Here is a 15,854-nt window from a genome sequence, read left to right on the forward strand (position 1 = left end):
GCTAATTTTTGTATTTTTAGTAGAAACGTGGTTTCACCATATTGGTCAGGCTGGTCTTGATACTCCTGATATCATGTTCCACTCACCTCAGCCTCCCAAAGTGCTGAGATTACAGGCATGAGCCACCACACCTGGACTAATATCCCTGTTCTATGAAGATATCTGTTCTAAAACTTTTAGTGATGGTCTATAACAGAATAAACTATATCCATTAATCCCTTAGTGTTGTTAAATGTACTAGTCCAGTTCTTCCCAGTGGTTAATAGATGTTAACAGCATTGTAAATCCATTTCGTTCTGTAATTTCTTGAGCAAACATGTATTTTTGCTGATTTTCTTATAAGGAGATGCTACTAATTGACCGTCAACATGTTTTGAAGTCCTTTTCAAAACATTGATGGGTTGGAATAAGCCATCAATAGTGTTGTTCCAATTCTCGGGTTTTGATAGACACTTGGAAACAGATTTCCCTGTTTATGAAGTGAAGGCCTAAAAAATAAATTAATGACCTTGGCCTCACTGGCAATCAATTACAAATCTCAGCCATATCAGTAAGAGAATTTTAAAATTCAGAAGCAGTTTACATTAGACTTTGGGATGAATTATGAACTTCCCCCATTAGAGCTTCCATTTTATGATTGGTTAAGATTGTTTAAAGAATCATTCTATCTCAGCCTCAAAAATGACCATGGGAAGATGGTATCAGTATCACTACTTACAGATGAAAAATCTAAGGCTGTGTGCCCATGGACACACAAAATGAAGCTGTTCTGTTGGGACTCGAACAGCTCAGATTTTCTTGTTTCAGATCACCAACTCTTGAGTAATAGGGAAATCTGGAGATTTGAAAAGTACTTGCACTGTCTATAACATGGCTAATCCACGCAGAATTGATTTAATTCACTAATGGGGACCCCATAATTATTTGCTGGGCTCTGGGTGTATTGATGTGTAGGAAGTTGTACTTTATAATGTTAATAAATTATGACTATTTGAGTAGGCTGAGTTCATTCAGCAAAAAACAACTTGTATTTATATACATTTCAATAATGCAATGACAGGAAACATTTGGAAGAAAGGGATTTTGCCCTAGAATAACACATAAGGAAAGTAGAGAACTATAGTATATTGCTACTCAATGTTCCACAGACTTCTAGTGATTTTAATGCTCTTATTAAATATAGCATGTTGATTGGGACATTTGTTTCTCTCAAGATCACGTTGTTTTATTAAATCCTAATAGAAAATGCCACTGAAAATCCTATCTCAGTTTATATTTATTCATGTAACAAATTTATTGAGCATCTACCTACTATATGCCAAGAAGTATATCAGACGTCAGGCAGAGAGCTGTTAAAATGATAGAATCTGTACTCTTGTGAAACCTCTTGTGGGGAGTGCCAAACAGCAAACAATATTCCCTTTTAACTCAAGGTTAATGCAGAAATGGATAAAGCCCTTGTTGCTTTTGGGAGAGGTGAGTTGTGTCTCTGAATCACATGTATTTCACAGGGGGAAAAAAAAAAAGCCCAAATACTAAGGAACAGCTCTTAACCTCTCTCTGTTTGCCTCACCTTAAATTGTTTTCCTTCCCACTGGCTAGGCAATGTATTTGTGTTTTACCTGGTAAAACAGTAAATTTCTTACCTTCTATAATTATAATTGGCATTCTTCAAAGAGGTAGAACTTTGATTTTTTTTTTTTTTTTTTTGGTAGAATATTAAAACAAGCTTTCTTAGGTCAAAGAAGTGATCTTACTAGGAAAAGCAATGGTTTCATGGTGTGTAATTGTTTTATGTTATCTTTCTGCTATTAGATTGTATCCTGAAAGGTATGGTTTTTAGTAATAAGATAAATTTATCTATTTTAGTCCTTTTACAAAGGAAAACTAACAATGCGACTTTAATGCCAGTCTCAGACAAAAATGAAATATAGTTCCTAAGGTTTCTGATTTTAAAAAAGAAAAGTGAAATATTAAATGTATTCACTCAAACATTTTCTCAGTGCCATATGCAAGTTACCATGTCCCCCGAAGCTGATACAATTTGAGGAAGGAAATATGTAAGTACCGTAAGTGTATTTGGTAATTTCTCCAGGAGATGGCACTGTTGAGTTGTTTTTGTCTTTTCAGACAGTAAGACAATAGACCATTCATCTTTGTGTCACCTAAACAAAGAAATATTCCTTTATAATCCCCTTTCCTCCCCCCACCTAATCACATGCTACTGCAACTGACTGTCTTGTGATCTACTCCCATAGTTCGCATAGATTTTTAAATAATTTATTTTTTAAATTAATCTGATAGTTATGAAAGGAACAAATTATTCACCAGTTTTCGTCAGCTTTATCTTGTCAGTCCAGTAACTGATAACTTAAAGGACTATTCTTGTGTTTTTACTCTCCTGCTCAGACGGCATTCAAAAACATTTTTCACGTCTCACGTCTTACTATGGTTGTTTTGGAAAAATTTATAAATTCTTAAGTCTTTTCGTTTGACAGTTAACGTGACTAGAAGTATTTTAATGTAAATATTGGGTTGGTGCATTGTATCATTTTGCTATACAATGACTACCCTCATTTGGGTTTATGGCCAGTGTATAGTTAAAAAGTCATCTTTACTTTTTTGAGAGTAACGATTTGCATATTTGGTAGTTTTCTATTTGCTACTTCTTCTACTCAACAATTTCTAGCTTTCTAAAGGGACGGAGTCAGTTTAAGGATTCGGAACTGGTTTTACCTGTACTACGTGTTGTAGAAGTTGTGTGTGCAGCTTCTGCAGTAAAGGGAACAGCGTAGGGGTTTTATTTTATTCATTAGAGATGGATTAGGGTGTTAATTTAGAGGACATCATACTGGAACCAAATTTGTGCGAAGCTCTCACTGCAGAGCTAAGGCATTCCGGTAAAGTAAATGTGCATCTAGGAAATGATCATGTAACAGTAGGCATTGGGTCATTTGCCCCCTTCTACCTTCCCCTAATGCCTAAGCTACATTCGAAGTCTTGGAAAACCTGTAATTCCGCCTTTGGCCTACTCCCCGAAGAAGAGGAAGGCGAGAGGCCAAACGTGTGGAAAGACCATTATATTCTTCAGGCTTGCAGGAGTCTCGGATGTCCTGATGTCTGTCTCCGCAGGATGTGACCCACATCAGTTCGCATTCACCTTCTTGGCAGGAAGGGGGCTGCTTAGCAGACAATGGGCGCTCCAATGAGCGGGGTTTATAAAAACCTGAAGCCCCGGTTCATGATGGAGCTCCTTTTTCCAGCTGAGCGAGCTCAGGGATTCCCTGGGGGAGATTTTCCAGGCTCTGCCTCACCGAAGGAATTTAGGGGTGTCTCTGGGGAGCAGGAGGGAAGTAACACAGCACCAGCTTGAGGGCGCTAGAGGTGCGACGAGGGGTCGCGGCGCCAGGAGCCCGGGGCTCGGCGGGAAGGTGGGAAAAGCTCTTACGTGAACTCCGCCGGCCGGGCCGGGAGACGCTGGGCGAGGCGGGGTTGACCTCAGCAGTCTCTGCCACGTTCCAGCCAATCAGTCCCGCATCTTGGCATCCGAATCCAGGACCCCCGAAGCCGGAGGCGACGCGAGCCAATGAGGAGTGGGCCGGGAAAGAGGGACAGGCGGCCAGCCTATGGGGCGGAGAGGCCCGGCCGCGCGTATCCAAGGAGCGCCGCGCTCGGCTCGGGGGTGTGGCGCGCGCCGGCGGGGGTGGGCGGGCGCGCCGGGCGGCAGGTGTCGGCGGCGTCGGCATTCGGCGGCGATGGAGCGACCCCGAGGAGCTGCGGCCGTCCTCCTGCGCCGGCCCCACGGCCTCGGCCTCTTTCTCCTCCTGCAGCTGCTGCCGCCTGCGACCTTCGGCCAGGACCGGCTGGACGCGCCGCCGCCGCCTGCTGCGCCGCTGCCGCGCTGGTCCGGCCCCATCGGGGTGAGCTGGGGGCTGCGGGCGGCGGCGGCGGCTGGGGGCGCGTTTCCCCGCGGCGGCCGTTGGCGTCGCAGCGCGCCCGGCGAGGACGAGGAATGCGGCCGGGTCCGGGATTTCGTCGCCAAGCTGGCCAACAACACGCACCAGGTGAGCGGGCGCCAGGGCCGGGCGCCGCACGGTTTCGAGGTGCCGCCCGCGCTCCCCTCCCGGCCCGCGCGCCCCGCGACTCCCGAAGGAGACCCCGGCCCCACCGCGCTCGCGCCCCCCGGGCCGCAGCTCCGAAACTGCGGCGGCCCGGCGGGCGGAGTCGGGCCCGGGCGGCCGGCGGGGCTGTGTTTCGTCACAGGAGAGGCAATCTTAGACTTCCACCGCATTCTTTTTTTTTTTTTTTTTTTTTTTTTTTTAAGTTGTCAAAATCTCTTGAGCGTCATTGTTTTCCGTCTGTATAAATAATCAGGACCCAGTAAAGCTGTTAGGCCCCAGGAAGCTGAAGGAGTAATTAACTCTGAGCGGTTGCAGAAGTTGGGCTGCGCAGAAGCAAAGGTGTGTCCTCTCTGGATCAGTACTTTCGGGGTGGAGAGGCGGGAGTTCAGGAGGCCAGAAGCAGCGGTCGGGTCACCGTGTGTGTTTTGATAGTTAAGGGGACTAGCTTGGAAATGAGGTGGCACTATTTACGTGATCTCTCTTACTCCAGATTTGACCTTCTGTCGTGGTACGGAACCCTGACTAGCATGTCTACATCCTGTGGTGATAAGATTTTCAATACTTAAGAAAGGAATTGCATACATTCTGCTTTGCACCAGTTCTCGGTCAAAAGACTTTCAGAATTGTGGTATTTCTGTCCCTGGGGACAAGCAACCTCAACCTTTGCACACTACTGGATTGACAAAACCAGTTATTTTAAAAGTCCTGGTTTCTTGCTTCTGCACAACTTGGGCATCTTTCTCCTTTTTCTCTGTAATTAACAATTTAATCCTTGCTAGCTACATTTGCATAATGCATTTTCAATTCTATATTTTTTTTGCTGGCTTGTTTTCCTCTTTCAAAGAGAATGAATTGCACTTGGGGGCAGGGATGGGTGGCCAAGGCTCTGTGTCTGCACTTGTCCTTCTGTAACCACATTTCAATATCAGCTAAGCCTCAGTTTCCCCTTGGACTGCTTGGTCATCTGGACCATACTTGTTACCTGTGATAGAATTCTCTGATCTGGGGACACAAGACACAAGTATTCAGGAATAAGTGTGCTTAGTGCAGCTGGAGCAGCAGCTGTATAAAGGAGGCCAAGCTAGTGCTGAAGGGTGGGACAGATTGGGTAGAATGAGTACTAGGAAGTCTTCCTACTTGATGAGAAAGAATAAAAATAATCGAATAGACGGCCTTCTCACAGTGGGGGGTTGAGAAAGGCTTTACAACACTGATGCTTAATTTATGCTGGACCACTTCCTTGAGCCAGCTGGACACAACTTTCTTATTCCATATTTGAAATTCTTCTCTTGCTGGTTGACCTAACTTTAGGTCTGCTGCTACTCCTGGATTTAGATTTACTCCTTTTTTTTTTTTTTTCAGGGTCTTACCTCAGCCTTCTGAGTAGCTGGGACTGCAGGTGTGCACCACTATGCCTAGCTAATTTTTGTTTAATTACTATTTTTTTGAGATGGGGTCTCACTGTTTTGCCCAGGCTGGAATGCATTGGTGTGATCACATCTCACTGCAGCCCTGACCTCCTGGGTGCAAGTGATCCTCCCACCTCAGCCTCCCAAGTAGCTGGGACTACAGGCACATGCATCTAGCTAATTGTTCTTTTCTTTTTTCTTTTTTTCTTTTTTAGAGACAGGGTTTTGCCCAGTTGCCCAGGCTGGTCTTGAACTCCTGGGCTCAAGTGGTGCGCCCACCTTAGCCTTCCACAGAGCTGGGATTAGAGGCCTGAGCTACTATGCCCTGCCTTGGTTTATTCCTTGAGTCAGAGTCTTCCTGGTTAGTTTGAATTGATATGTCATTTGTAATATATTGATTCCAAAGCAAGAGGTTAAGAAAACTAGCTCAGGGGTTCTAAGGCCAAATCTATGGACGAGCCAAACTAAAACCACTCCTTCTTTAAGAAATTTTCTTTTATTTCTTTCATTTAGCTGTTTCTAATGTTTTTGTTTTTGTTTTTTTTAGCTTTTCTCTCCCAGTCATTTTTCAGTCACCTTATTTAAAATAGCTATTTTTGCCAGGTACCATGGCTCATATCTGTAATCTCAGCACTGTGGGAGGTCAAGGCAGGTGGATCACTTGAGGTCAAGAGTTCGAGACTAGCCTGGCTAACATGGTGAAACCCTGTTTCTACTAAAAATACAAAAATTAGCCAGGTTCAGTGGCATGCACCTGTAATCCCAGCTACTCTGGAGGCTGAGGCATGAGGATCACTTGAACCCAGGAGGCAGAGGTTGCAGTGAGCCTAGATCACAACACTGCACTCCAGTCTGGGTGAAAGAGCAAGACTCTGTCTCAGAAAAAAAAAAAAAAAAAAAAATTGCACTTGTTGATCGTCTGTGATCCCTTCTTCAGAGATCTCATCCTTTCTGTAGCTGGTTTAAAAAAGAAAAAAGGTGGAGCCTTTGTTTAATATCCTTAACCTTAAAAATGGTTAAGTAAAGTACCACTTCCTTAACCAAGAATTGTTATGTAGTAGCCTGTTCTATTTATTTATTTGTTTTTAGAAGTCATAAAGAATCCTGACCTGTATTAAAGAGATCTAGTATTTTGGGACTCTTCATAAAACTGTGAAATAAAAGTATCAGCATGACAAAACAACTTTTTATCGGAGATACTGTATACTTTGTACAACTGGGGGAGGAAAGTGCTCTTAGAATCATTTTTCCTATATAATATGACAAGATTTGTGTCCCAAGAAAAATCAAAAGTTCATGGTTCTCTTATTTCTTTTAACTTGGTGCTGTTCATTTCAAGCCACATTAATTCATATCATCCATGTATGTGAATGCCCTCCAAATGCCTAGATCTGTGCTAGATGCTGGGGGTGCCAAGATGCAAAGAAAAGATCATTTAGACTGGAGAATGAAAAGCCTCAGAAGGTTGTAGCAAACTACTAGGCCTGTTTTTGTGGCTTATGTTTGTATTAGCATTTAACCTGTCTTCTTAAGAAAGCGTGGTAAAGCTAAAATGTGATAGCGCATTTACATTATGGTTTTAGGAGACTGGTGTCCTGAAGACCACTAAGGCTTCTTTGTCCATGAAATCTAACAGGTTTTTCTCTTTGCCCAAGCCTCCCTTTTTATCTCTAAGGTTTTTCTCCCATATCATTTCTTTTCAATCTGTTAATTTAAAGTATATTTCAAGTGTATTGGGTTTATTACATGCAGTATATATTTTCCACATAGAAGTTCTAATGAGTAAGTGCTCTATTTTAGGAGTTGAGGCAGAGAGGAAAACATTTTCCTTTCTGGTTATAATACTATAAATTAGCTGTGATAGACTCATGGAAATAAAAAGTGGAAATAAAAAAATATTGGTTATTATTAAAAAAGCAAAAGGGATGGTAAGAAAACAAAGGAGAAGGATAAATAGTTATACCTTTCCAGAAATTATTCTGTCTAATTTTGTGCTAAGGGTTTGACATATCATGGGAAGGCAGTATACCACTGCCTTGTCTGGACTGCCTGCATTCAAACCCTGGCCATATCACTGTGTGATCTTGGGTAAGTTACTTAAGCTTTCTGTGTCTCAGTTCCTAATCTGTAAAGTGAAGATAAGAGTACTTAATTCATAGAGTGATAGAATTAAATTCATGTGTGTTAAATTATATATACATATACGTATATTATATTACATAATGCATATTTGTATTACATATTAATATATACATATATAATGTAATGTTACATTACATTGTATTATGCCGTAATGAGTTATAGTATGTAATACAACATATCACATTGTGTTATATAATATATACATACCTTATGAAATAACTCATTAGGACAATGGCACATTATTAGCACTCACTAAGCTATTATTAAGAATCATTTATAAATGCTCTTTTCTTAGACTCAATAGTCTTCCTTTTGCATTGAACTGAAAACTGCTTTCATGCCACATTTTTAACTGATTCTTTCCTTCAACTGCTTGGAGTATTCATGACATTTATAACCTTTGTACATGAGTGAAACTGAGCAGGCCCAGAAGACTTTATTAATGTTGGTTGCTAAGCTGGGTTGCTTCAAAACATTTCTGCTGTAAGCACCCCTTTGAGGGGAGGCATGAAACTGTCTTAAAGGAACTGAGGAAATGCCTTGGCCAGAGTTGTGGTGGTGACTGACATAATTTTCTTACTTCTCATTCCTTTGTACAGCCCATTTGACAATTTCCTTAAAACTTTTTAAACTTATGGTGAATAAAGCCAGGAACTGTTGCTTATTTTCTGTCCTCCCTCTGCTCCTGTCACTAACTACTTCTTTAAACATAACTTCCCAACTTCTACTCCAACATCAAAGCATCTGGCTTCTTAAATAAACAGGCCCTGTAGAGAGGCCGTGTTGTATGGGGTATCAGCTCTGGGAAGAATGCATGTGTTTGTTTGCTGGCATTGGCAGGGCTGAATCCAAGCTGACAGGACTGAGTGTGCCTGTCAGAGGCTTTAGGGAGCTGCCGCTGAGGCCCTCTGTCTGTTGTTGTGGATTGCCAGACCTTTGTAACACCCGGAAGTCTGAAGGTCAGTCCTTTAATGCCCCGGAACTTCTTAACTGCCTCATTTATTCCAATACTTGGCCTCTCTTAATACTACCTTCTCCAGCACCCCCAACCATCTAACTTATTTAATAATCTCTTGAACTGTGTTTCTTCCATTCATTTTTGGATCAAGGAGTAGGAACTCTGTAGGATCTCCTTCTTGGTACTGGTCGAGCAGAGTGAGTGAAACCCTCATGAAGAATCAGTCCTCTCCCATGCAATGTGTAGTCAGACCTTTAGCCCCTAGAGCGATATTGACTTATGCATTGGAGATTTCAATAAAAAGTATCAGCAGATTTGATGAAGTGTAATTTATTTGGGAAAAGGTTCATCTTCATCTGAAGTTTGGTTGGGATGAGAGTAGAAAGCTAGCCAGGTATGACAGATGGCTCCAAGGGAATGCAGTGTAACAATTAGGTAAGTTCACTGCTGACTCAAATATTTGGCTCTGTGCACAGTGATTTTTAATTAGAAATCTGAGTCTCATGTCTGCTTGTGGAAGTACTTGGAAGAAGGCTTATGTTCTGGTCAATTTATAATGGCTGTTTTCTTTTTGTGGTATCAATAACAGTAATAGTCTCTCCATCCTGCTGTTTTGATCAGATCTTTCATGTCAGGGTTACAGATACTATTAACAGTTTCTTCTGCACTCTGCCAGTTTCCAATCAACTCTTGTCAACAGGCATTGGCTTCTCAGTGGGTGACGGCAGAGTCTGTGCTCCCCAACTTTGTCCCAGTTGGCCTGTTACCTTGTGTGACCATCACATGGTGGGCAGTGCTTAGCACCAAGTTGTAGTGGTCAGAACAGGAGAGTCACATTTGTTCTTCCCCCTCCTTCCTACCTAATCCTACCCCTTAATTTCTTTTACAGAAAGTGAACTGTGTTTTGAGGCTGGAGAAATGAGGCTCAGATGTTTTATATAATTAGGAGCTAATATTAAGACAAACAAAGCCATCACATTTGACATGTAATTAAAAATACAGCTTTTCTAGAAAAAAAAACTATGGCAGTGGTTCTGACAATACTATGAACTAAGTAATGCATTTGTAAATTTCTACAAGTTTCAGTTCCCTTTCTCCCCTTTTGTAATCAGTGTTTCTATTGCATTTTTACTCCTGTTTTTAGAAACTTGGTGAAAACTTGTTCTTCCCACTGTGTGATCTCAGTGATTTGTATGTAGGTGGATTTGAGGATTAATGGGGCTTGAAGAACAAGCTGATCAATTTCAGTCATTTATCGGCAGCTTTCTTCTTGTTTCAATGGTGACTATAGTCAAAGTGGGATTAGTAATGTGTGGTTTTGAGATAGTTTGGTTGAATGAATCTTCATGACAGATTCCTCATACCTATGAAGGTTATTAGATGAAAGATTGAGGCTATTTTTATTTTTCCTTCTCTGTCCCCAAACCCAGTTTCAGGAAACCACAGTAAAAACAAAATCCTTCCATTCAGAACCTTTCGTGTTCTGCTAAGGAAGTTTTCTGTGAATGTAATTTATTTTCTATTTTGTGTTTTAGTCTCTGGCCCTCCATTCCTCATCTGCAACATGAGAAGTTTTGGGGTAGCCTTAAAATTTCTTTTAAAAATTCTGTGATTTATAGGGAAGAATAGAGGCCAGAGTTTGGGATCACAAATGTTTACTGCCTGATTCCAAATTTAGAAGCAAACCGTGGCTGTTTGACTCCCAGTCAAACTTGAACATAGCATGGATTTCACATCTGGGGTGATTTACTACCACCTCCAGAACTCGCTTCAGTGAAATATGAGTGTTCTTAAAGATAGCAGGAGTACTTTTTTTCATATAGTTATGAAAGACATCTGTCTCTTTTATTTTTGGGGTAATACTTCATCGTTTATTCCTTGTTGGCTAAAAAAAATCTAATGGTAATAAAAGCTACTAGCTTGAATAGTCCAAACCCAATAGATAGCAACAAATTCATTTTTTCTTTTTCCCTTTCCTATAATACTCTGCCAAAACTGGGGCTTTTCTTCATCCTGGCTGCCTGTGTGTTTGAAAAGAGATGATCGGATCCCCCATAAATATGTTCACTTGTAGAAACTTACATGGGATTAATTGGCTTGATTTGTTTTCATCAGAAGAAAATACATGTATGTTTCTTCTCTGGCCTATGAATACTATCTCTTCTCTCTTATGTTTGCTTTTGATAAGAGTTTTGTTCTTTATGTATGTCCACACACACACACACACACACACACACACACACACACACTTTCTAATAATGTACTTAAGCCTGTTTGCAAGTCTCATTCCACAATACACTTGCCCTAAAGGACCAGGAGAAATTGAACTGAGGAGGAAAATTTGTATTAACTTCAATAATTCCCAGAAACAAGTTAGTTTAAATCATGTTTATCTTTTACTTGCTATTTGTCACAAAGGATACAAAACATAGATATGTTGTATACAAAATTCCAAAGAGATGTCTCAATACCCAGATTTGGGTCCTGGCTCTGTTGCTTCATGGCTGTGTGATTATGGAAAAATCACTTGACTTCTCTGATCTTTACAGTTGTTTTTAAAACTAGAACAGCAGCTCTTAGGATTGTTTGGAGGATCAAATGAGTTTAATCAATGTGTTTTGTTAAAGTGCTATATAGATGTCATTCATTTAGGCACTTACTGAGCTGCCTGCCATATCCTGAGTGGAGTCCCCACCTGTGTATAAACAAAGCGAAGCACTGGGGCTATCCTAAGGATTTAGGTTAGGTGTTCAGAGATATCTCACTAGGAGTTTAGAAGAAGGCTTGACCAGTACAGTGCAGTGTTCCGGGAAGGCCTTCTGGCTGAAGAATCAAAGTGGAGGTGATTTTTAGGGAGCTCTGTAAAGGCACAAAGGAAGTAGGAAAATCCAAGATATGCTCAGGGCATGGTCAATAGAAGCTTTATTTTAGCGTGACGTAATTGATAGGGAGTATGACTGAGGTTTCCAGGAAAACATATAAGGAAGTTTAAAAAAAAAAAAAAAAAGCTCTTTTGTGGGGGATGGAAAGAGAAAAGAGATGTGCGTGGTGAGTTTGGCAAAAGGACTCACTTGTGAAAGAGTTTTAACAGATAGTGCTAGACACGAGGCTAAAGCTGGAGGAACCAGAGGTAGAAATCGGGAGCCAAGAAGAGCTCCCCTTTCAGAGGCTGGCCATTGCTGTGGCCTCGGACGCGTAGGTTCCAGAGGAAAGCAGAACAGAGGGCAGGGCAGACTGTCCTTTATACTTGGAATGCTAATGTTTCCAAAAGACACCGCTAAACTTCTGGACCTGGTTGAAGAAAAATGTGAGGCAAGGCATGAGGAAGCCAGGAGCTGTAAGACAGTGTTGCCTATGAACAGATTTTTCTGAACATTTGTGAACAAGGATAAGGTTGAACTCTTGCTGATAATGTGGTTAACCATTTGAATCATGGATTATTGGGCTGATTAGCTGGTCAGAGCCCTTTTGCTGATGCGGTTGGCTGACTTGCCTACAGGCCAAGGGCTGGGAATAGAACACAGATGTCCTAACATGGTGTTGCATTTGGAAGTATTTCATATGAGTGTTGAAATCAATGCATTTGCTTCCGGATAAGGCAGTTACGGGACCCTAGTTATAAGTAATTATAGTTGTGAATTCTGCTCTGCTCCTCAAGATCATAGTACCCTCGACAGAGTTCAGCTAGCCTTTCTAAGCCTCAGTTTCCCATCACATAAAATGGAGGATTATCATGAAGTTTTGAAGAGAAGATACATGTGAAAATGTTTTGAAACCTTGTGTCTGAGTATGATCTGCATAATTCCTTAACAAATCTGTTGATGTGTCACAGCCTCCATGGGGCCCGCCTGTCAGCCAGGTGATCCTGATAGCTTCAGCCCCCAGCCAAACCCTCAGCAGCACATGTATTAAAGCAGGCGGATGAGGCATAAATGCATTTGGTTTATCATTTGGCAGAGTTGGATGGCAGGCTTGGGTGGGGGTGGCAAGAATGAAAGTGAGTCAAGATTGGCAGAAATGTAAGACGTGTATGTAGTGGTTTTCTTCCTTTTTAAACCTTTGCGATTATGTCAGACTTCTGTTAATATGATTGATGGTGGTTTGAGGCAGTGGTTTGCAGAACAGGATCTCAGGTATTAGACCTGGATTCAAACTTCAGTGCTGACCGTGGACAAATTAACCTCTCTGAACCTTAGATTTTTCATCTGTGAAATGGGAGTACTAATATCTTCCTCTTAGGGTCATTGTGAAGATTAAGAGATGGTGTGGAATTTAATGTATACTCTTTTGTTGAGTAATGATTTTCTCTACAAAGCTTCTGACACATTACCAGTTAGATGCTTAAGTATTTGTACATGTGCTTATTTTTTATATCTCTAATATTTCTAGAGAATTATTAGAGGTACTCACAAGAACTGCATGTGGATTAAGATATATCAGCCCTGGCTAAGCAGGGTGGCTTACACCTACAATCACAAGAGTTTTGGAGTCTGAGGCGAGAGGATCATTTGAGCTCATGAGTTTGAAACCCTCCTGGACAACATAGTGAGACCTCATCTGTATTAAAAAAATTTTTTTAGTTAGCCTGGTGTGGTAGCTTATACCTGCAGCCCTAGCCATGCAGGAGTCTGAGTTGAGGGGATCAGTTGAGCCCAGGAGTTTGAGGCTGTCGTGAGCTATGATTGCACCACTGCATTCCAGCCTGGGAAACAGAGCGAGATACTGTCTTCAAAAAAATATATATATATATGTCTTAGGGGGAGGTGGTGGTGCCCACCTATAGTTCCAGCTATTTGGAAGGCTGAGGTAGGAGAATAGCTTGAGCCCAGGAGTTCAAGGCCGTAAGGCACTATGATTGTATCTGTAAATAACCACCGTACGCCAGCCTGGGCAGCATAGTGAGATCCCATATCTAAAAGGTAAAAAAATGTGCTATTTACATAACTGGACTCAGATTAAAAAAAGAGGAGGGTGGGAGCTAGGGTTAGGGAAAATCATCTATTCAAAATGCCTTTCTTGAAGCTGTGGGAGATGGAAAAGAAAATAATCAGATTAATAATCTGAAAACAATAATCAGATACCTGGTCATCTGGTTATAATAGCTTCAAGCATATATGGTTAAATAGTTTTTGTTTTGTTTTAAAACAAAATTTAAAAATTTAAGAGGCGCCGGGCGTGGTGGCTCAAGCCTGTAATCCCAGCACTTTGGGAGGCCGAGGCGGGTGGATCACGAGGTCGAGAGATCAAGACCATCCTGGTCAACATGGTGAAACCCCGTCTCTACTAAAAATACAAAAAATTAGCTGGGCATGGTGGCACGTGCCTGTAATCCCAGCTACTCAGGAGGCTGAGGCAGGAGAATTGCCTGAACCCAGGAGGCGGAGGTTGCGGTGAGCCGAGATCGCGCCATTGCACTCCAGCCTGGGTAACAAGAGCGAAACTCCGTCTCAAAAAAAAAAAAAAAAAAAAATTAAGAGACATGATCTTTACTGTGTCAGCATGGACTTGAATTCCTGGGCCCAAGTGATCCTCCTGCCTCAGCCTCTGCAGTAGCTAGGACTACAGGCACATTTCCTTGTGCCTGGCTAGTAAATAGGTTTAAATGACTTAACATTATTTATTATTATTATTATTATTATTATTATTATTTTAGACAGAATCTCACTGTTGCCCAGACTGGATGGAGTCCAGTGGCATGATCTCAGCTCACTGCAACTTCTGCCTCGTGGGCTCAAGTGATCCTCTTGCCTCAGCCTTAGAAGTAGCTGGGACTATAGGTGTGCACCACCACACCTGGCTAATTTTTGTATTTTTAGTAGGGATGGCGTTTCACCATGTTGTCCAAGCTGGTGTTGAACTCCTGAACTCAGATGATCCACCTGCCTCAGCTTCCCAAAGTGCTAGGATTACAGGCATGAGCCACTGCACCTGGCCAAATTATTTTTTTAAGACTATAATTTAATAACAATTTTTCTTCCCTTTCATTAAGCTTTAATTTGTTAGAGTTAATGACTATGGTTTAAGTTGATAGCTCTGAAATAGCGCCTTGCATATTTCACCCCTTTAACTGAGCAGCTACTGTTAGCTTTGTACTCTACAGCCCTCTGTGAAGTTTCAAGAAATATTAGTGAGATGTGATTGGTACTTCTTAGAAACTTTGCTTTAAAGAATAGCAGAAGAGAATGTAGGTGAAATTATTTTTTATTATGTGCATATTGCTTTTTTAAACTTTTAACAATTATTTAAAAATAGAGACGAGGTCTTACTATGCTGCCTAGGCTGGTCTCGAATTCCTAGGCTAAAATGATCCTTCCGCCTGGGCCTCCCAAAGTGCTAGGATTACAGGTGTGAGCTACCACACCCGGCCTATGTGCATATTTCTTTAACCTACAAATTCACCACTTCCTGACCTATGTTAACCCTCTGTTCCAGTTAAAGTGACCTTCTAAGCAGTCCCTTCAGCTCCCCATGTGCTGTTTCTTCTCTGTCTTTGTTTTCATGGCGTTCTTCCTGTCTGAATGCCCTTCTAGCCCTGGTTAGTTTTTCCTGTTCTCTCCTATAACTTTTGAGTATGCCATGTAATATAACACTTAGTGTTCTGTTTTGTGTTCAGTTTCATTTATAAACGGTTTATTCCCTAAATGATAAACTCCTTAAAGGTAGGGCCCAGCTTGTACTATGAGTCCTTCATCACTTTTGCCTCCCACGGTGCTGAAGAAAGAGTAGTCATGAAATGTGTAGTCTGGAGTCAGACAGACATGAGTTTGAAACCTTGTTCTGCCACTTACCAACTTTTTGACTTTGAGCAAATTACTTAACCTCTCTGAACCTGCTGCTTTCTTTATAAATTAACGGCGAGTACATTAGTATCTATAATACTAATATAGTAAGTGTTCAGTGAAAGTTACATATCATTGTTTTTCTTTAATTCAGCAGTTGTTTATTGAGCACCTACACACATGAGGCACCGCATCAGGTCCTGGGAACTGGTATAGAACACAACAGATGAGCCCTCTGTTTTGATGGAGCTTTATGGACCAATAGAGAAAATGGCACTAAACAATATGTAATTATATATGTGGTAACTACCAAGAAGAAAAATAGTAACCACAGGAGAATAATTGACAGAGGTCTTTTTTAGTCTGGGGCATTAGGAAAGATTCGTTGAGAAATTATTTAAACTGATAGTTGGATAGGATTTTGCCAGGAACAGTATCTCAGGCA

At 41.4% G+C, this 15,854-nt stretch overlaps 1 protein-coding gene across 2 annotated transcripts in view; it reads left to right on the forward strand.

Moving 5' to 3' along the window:
* The first annotated feature begins 3,693 nt into the window (after positions 1–3,693).
* SORT1 (sortilin 1) overlaps positions 3,694–15,854 on the forward strand; it is an 82,471-nt gene continuing 70,310 nt past the window's right edge. Inside the window, exon 1 of one of the 2 annotated variants that reach the window (XM_039460835.2) lies at positions 3,694–4,064. In XM_039460835.2, coding sequence (XP_039316769.2) covers positions 3,756–4,064 — 309 coding nt within the window. In that variant the 5' untranslated portion in view covers positions 3,694–3,755. The remainder of the gene's footprint in view (positions 4,065–15,854) is intronic. The other variant, XM_039460834.2, reaches the window with a different exon arrangement.

Source organism: Saimiri boliviensis, chromosome 11 (genome assembly GCF_048565385.1).
Source record: "Saimiri boliviensis isolate mSaiBol1 chromosome 11, mSaiBol1.pri, whole genome shotgun sequence".
NCBI lineage: Eukaryota > Metazoa > Chordata > Mammalia > Primates > Cebidae > Saimiri > Saimiri boliviensis.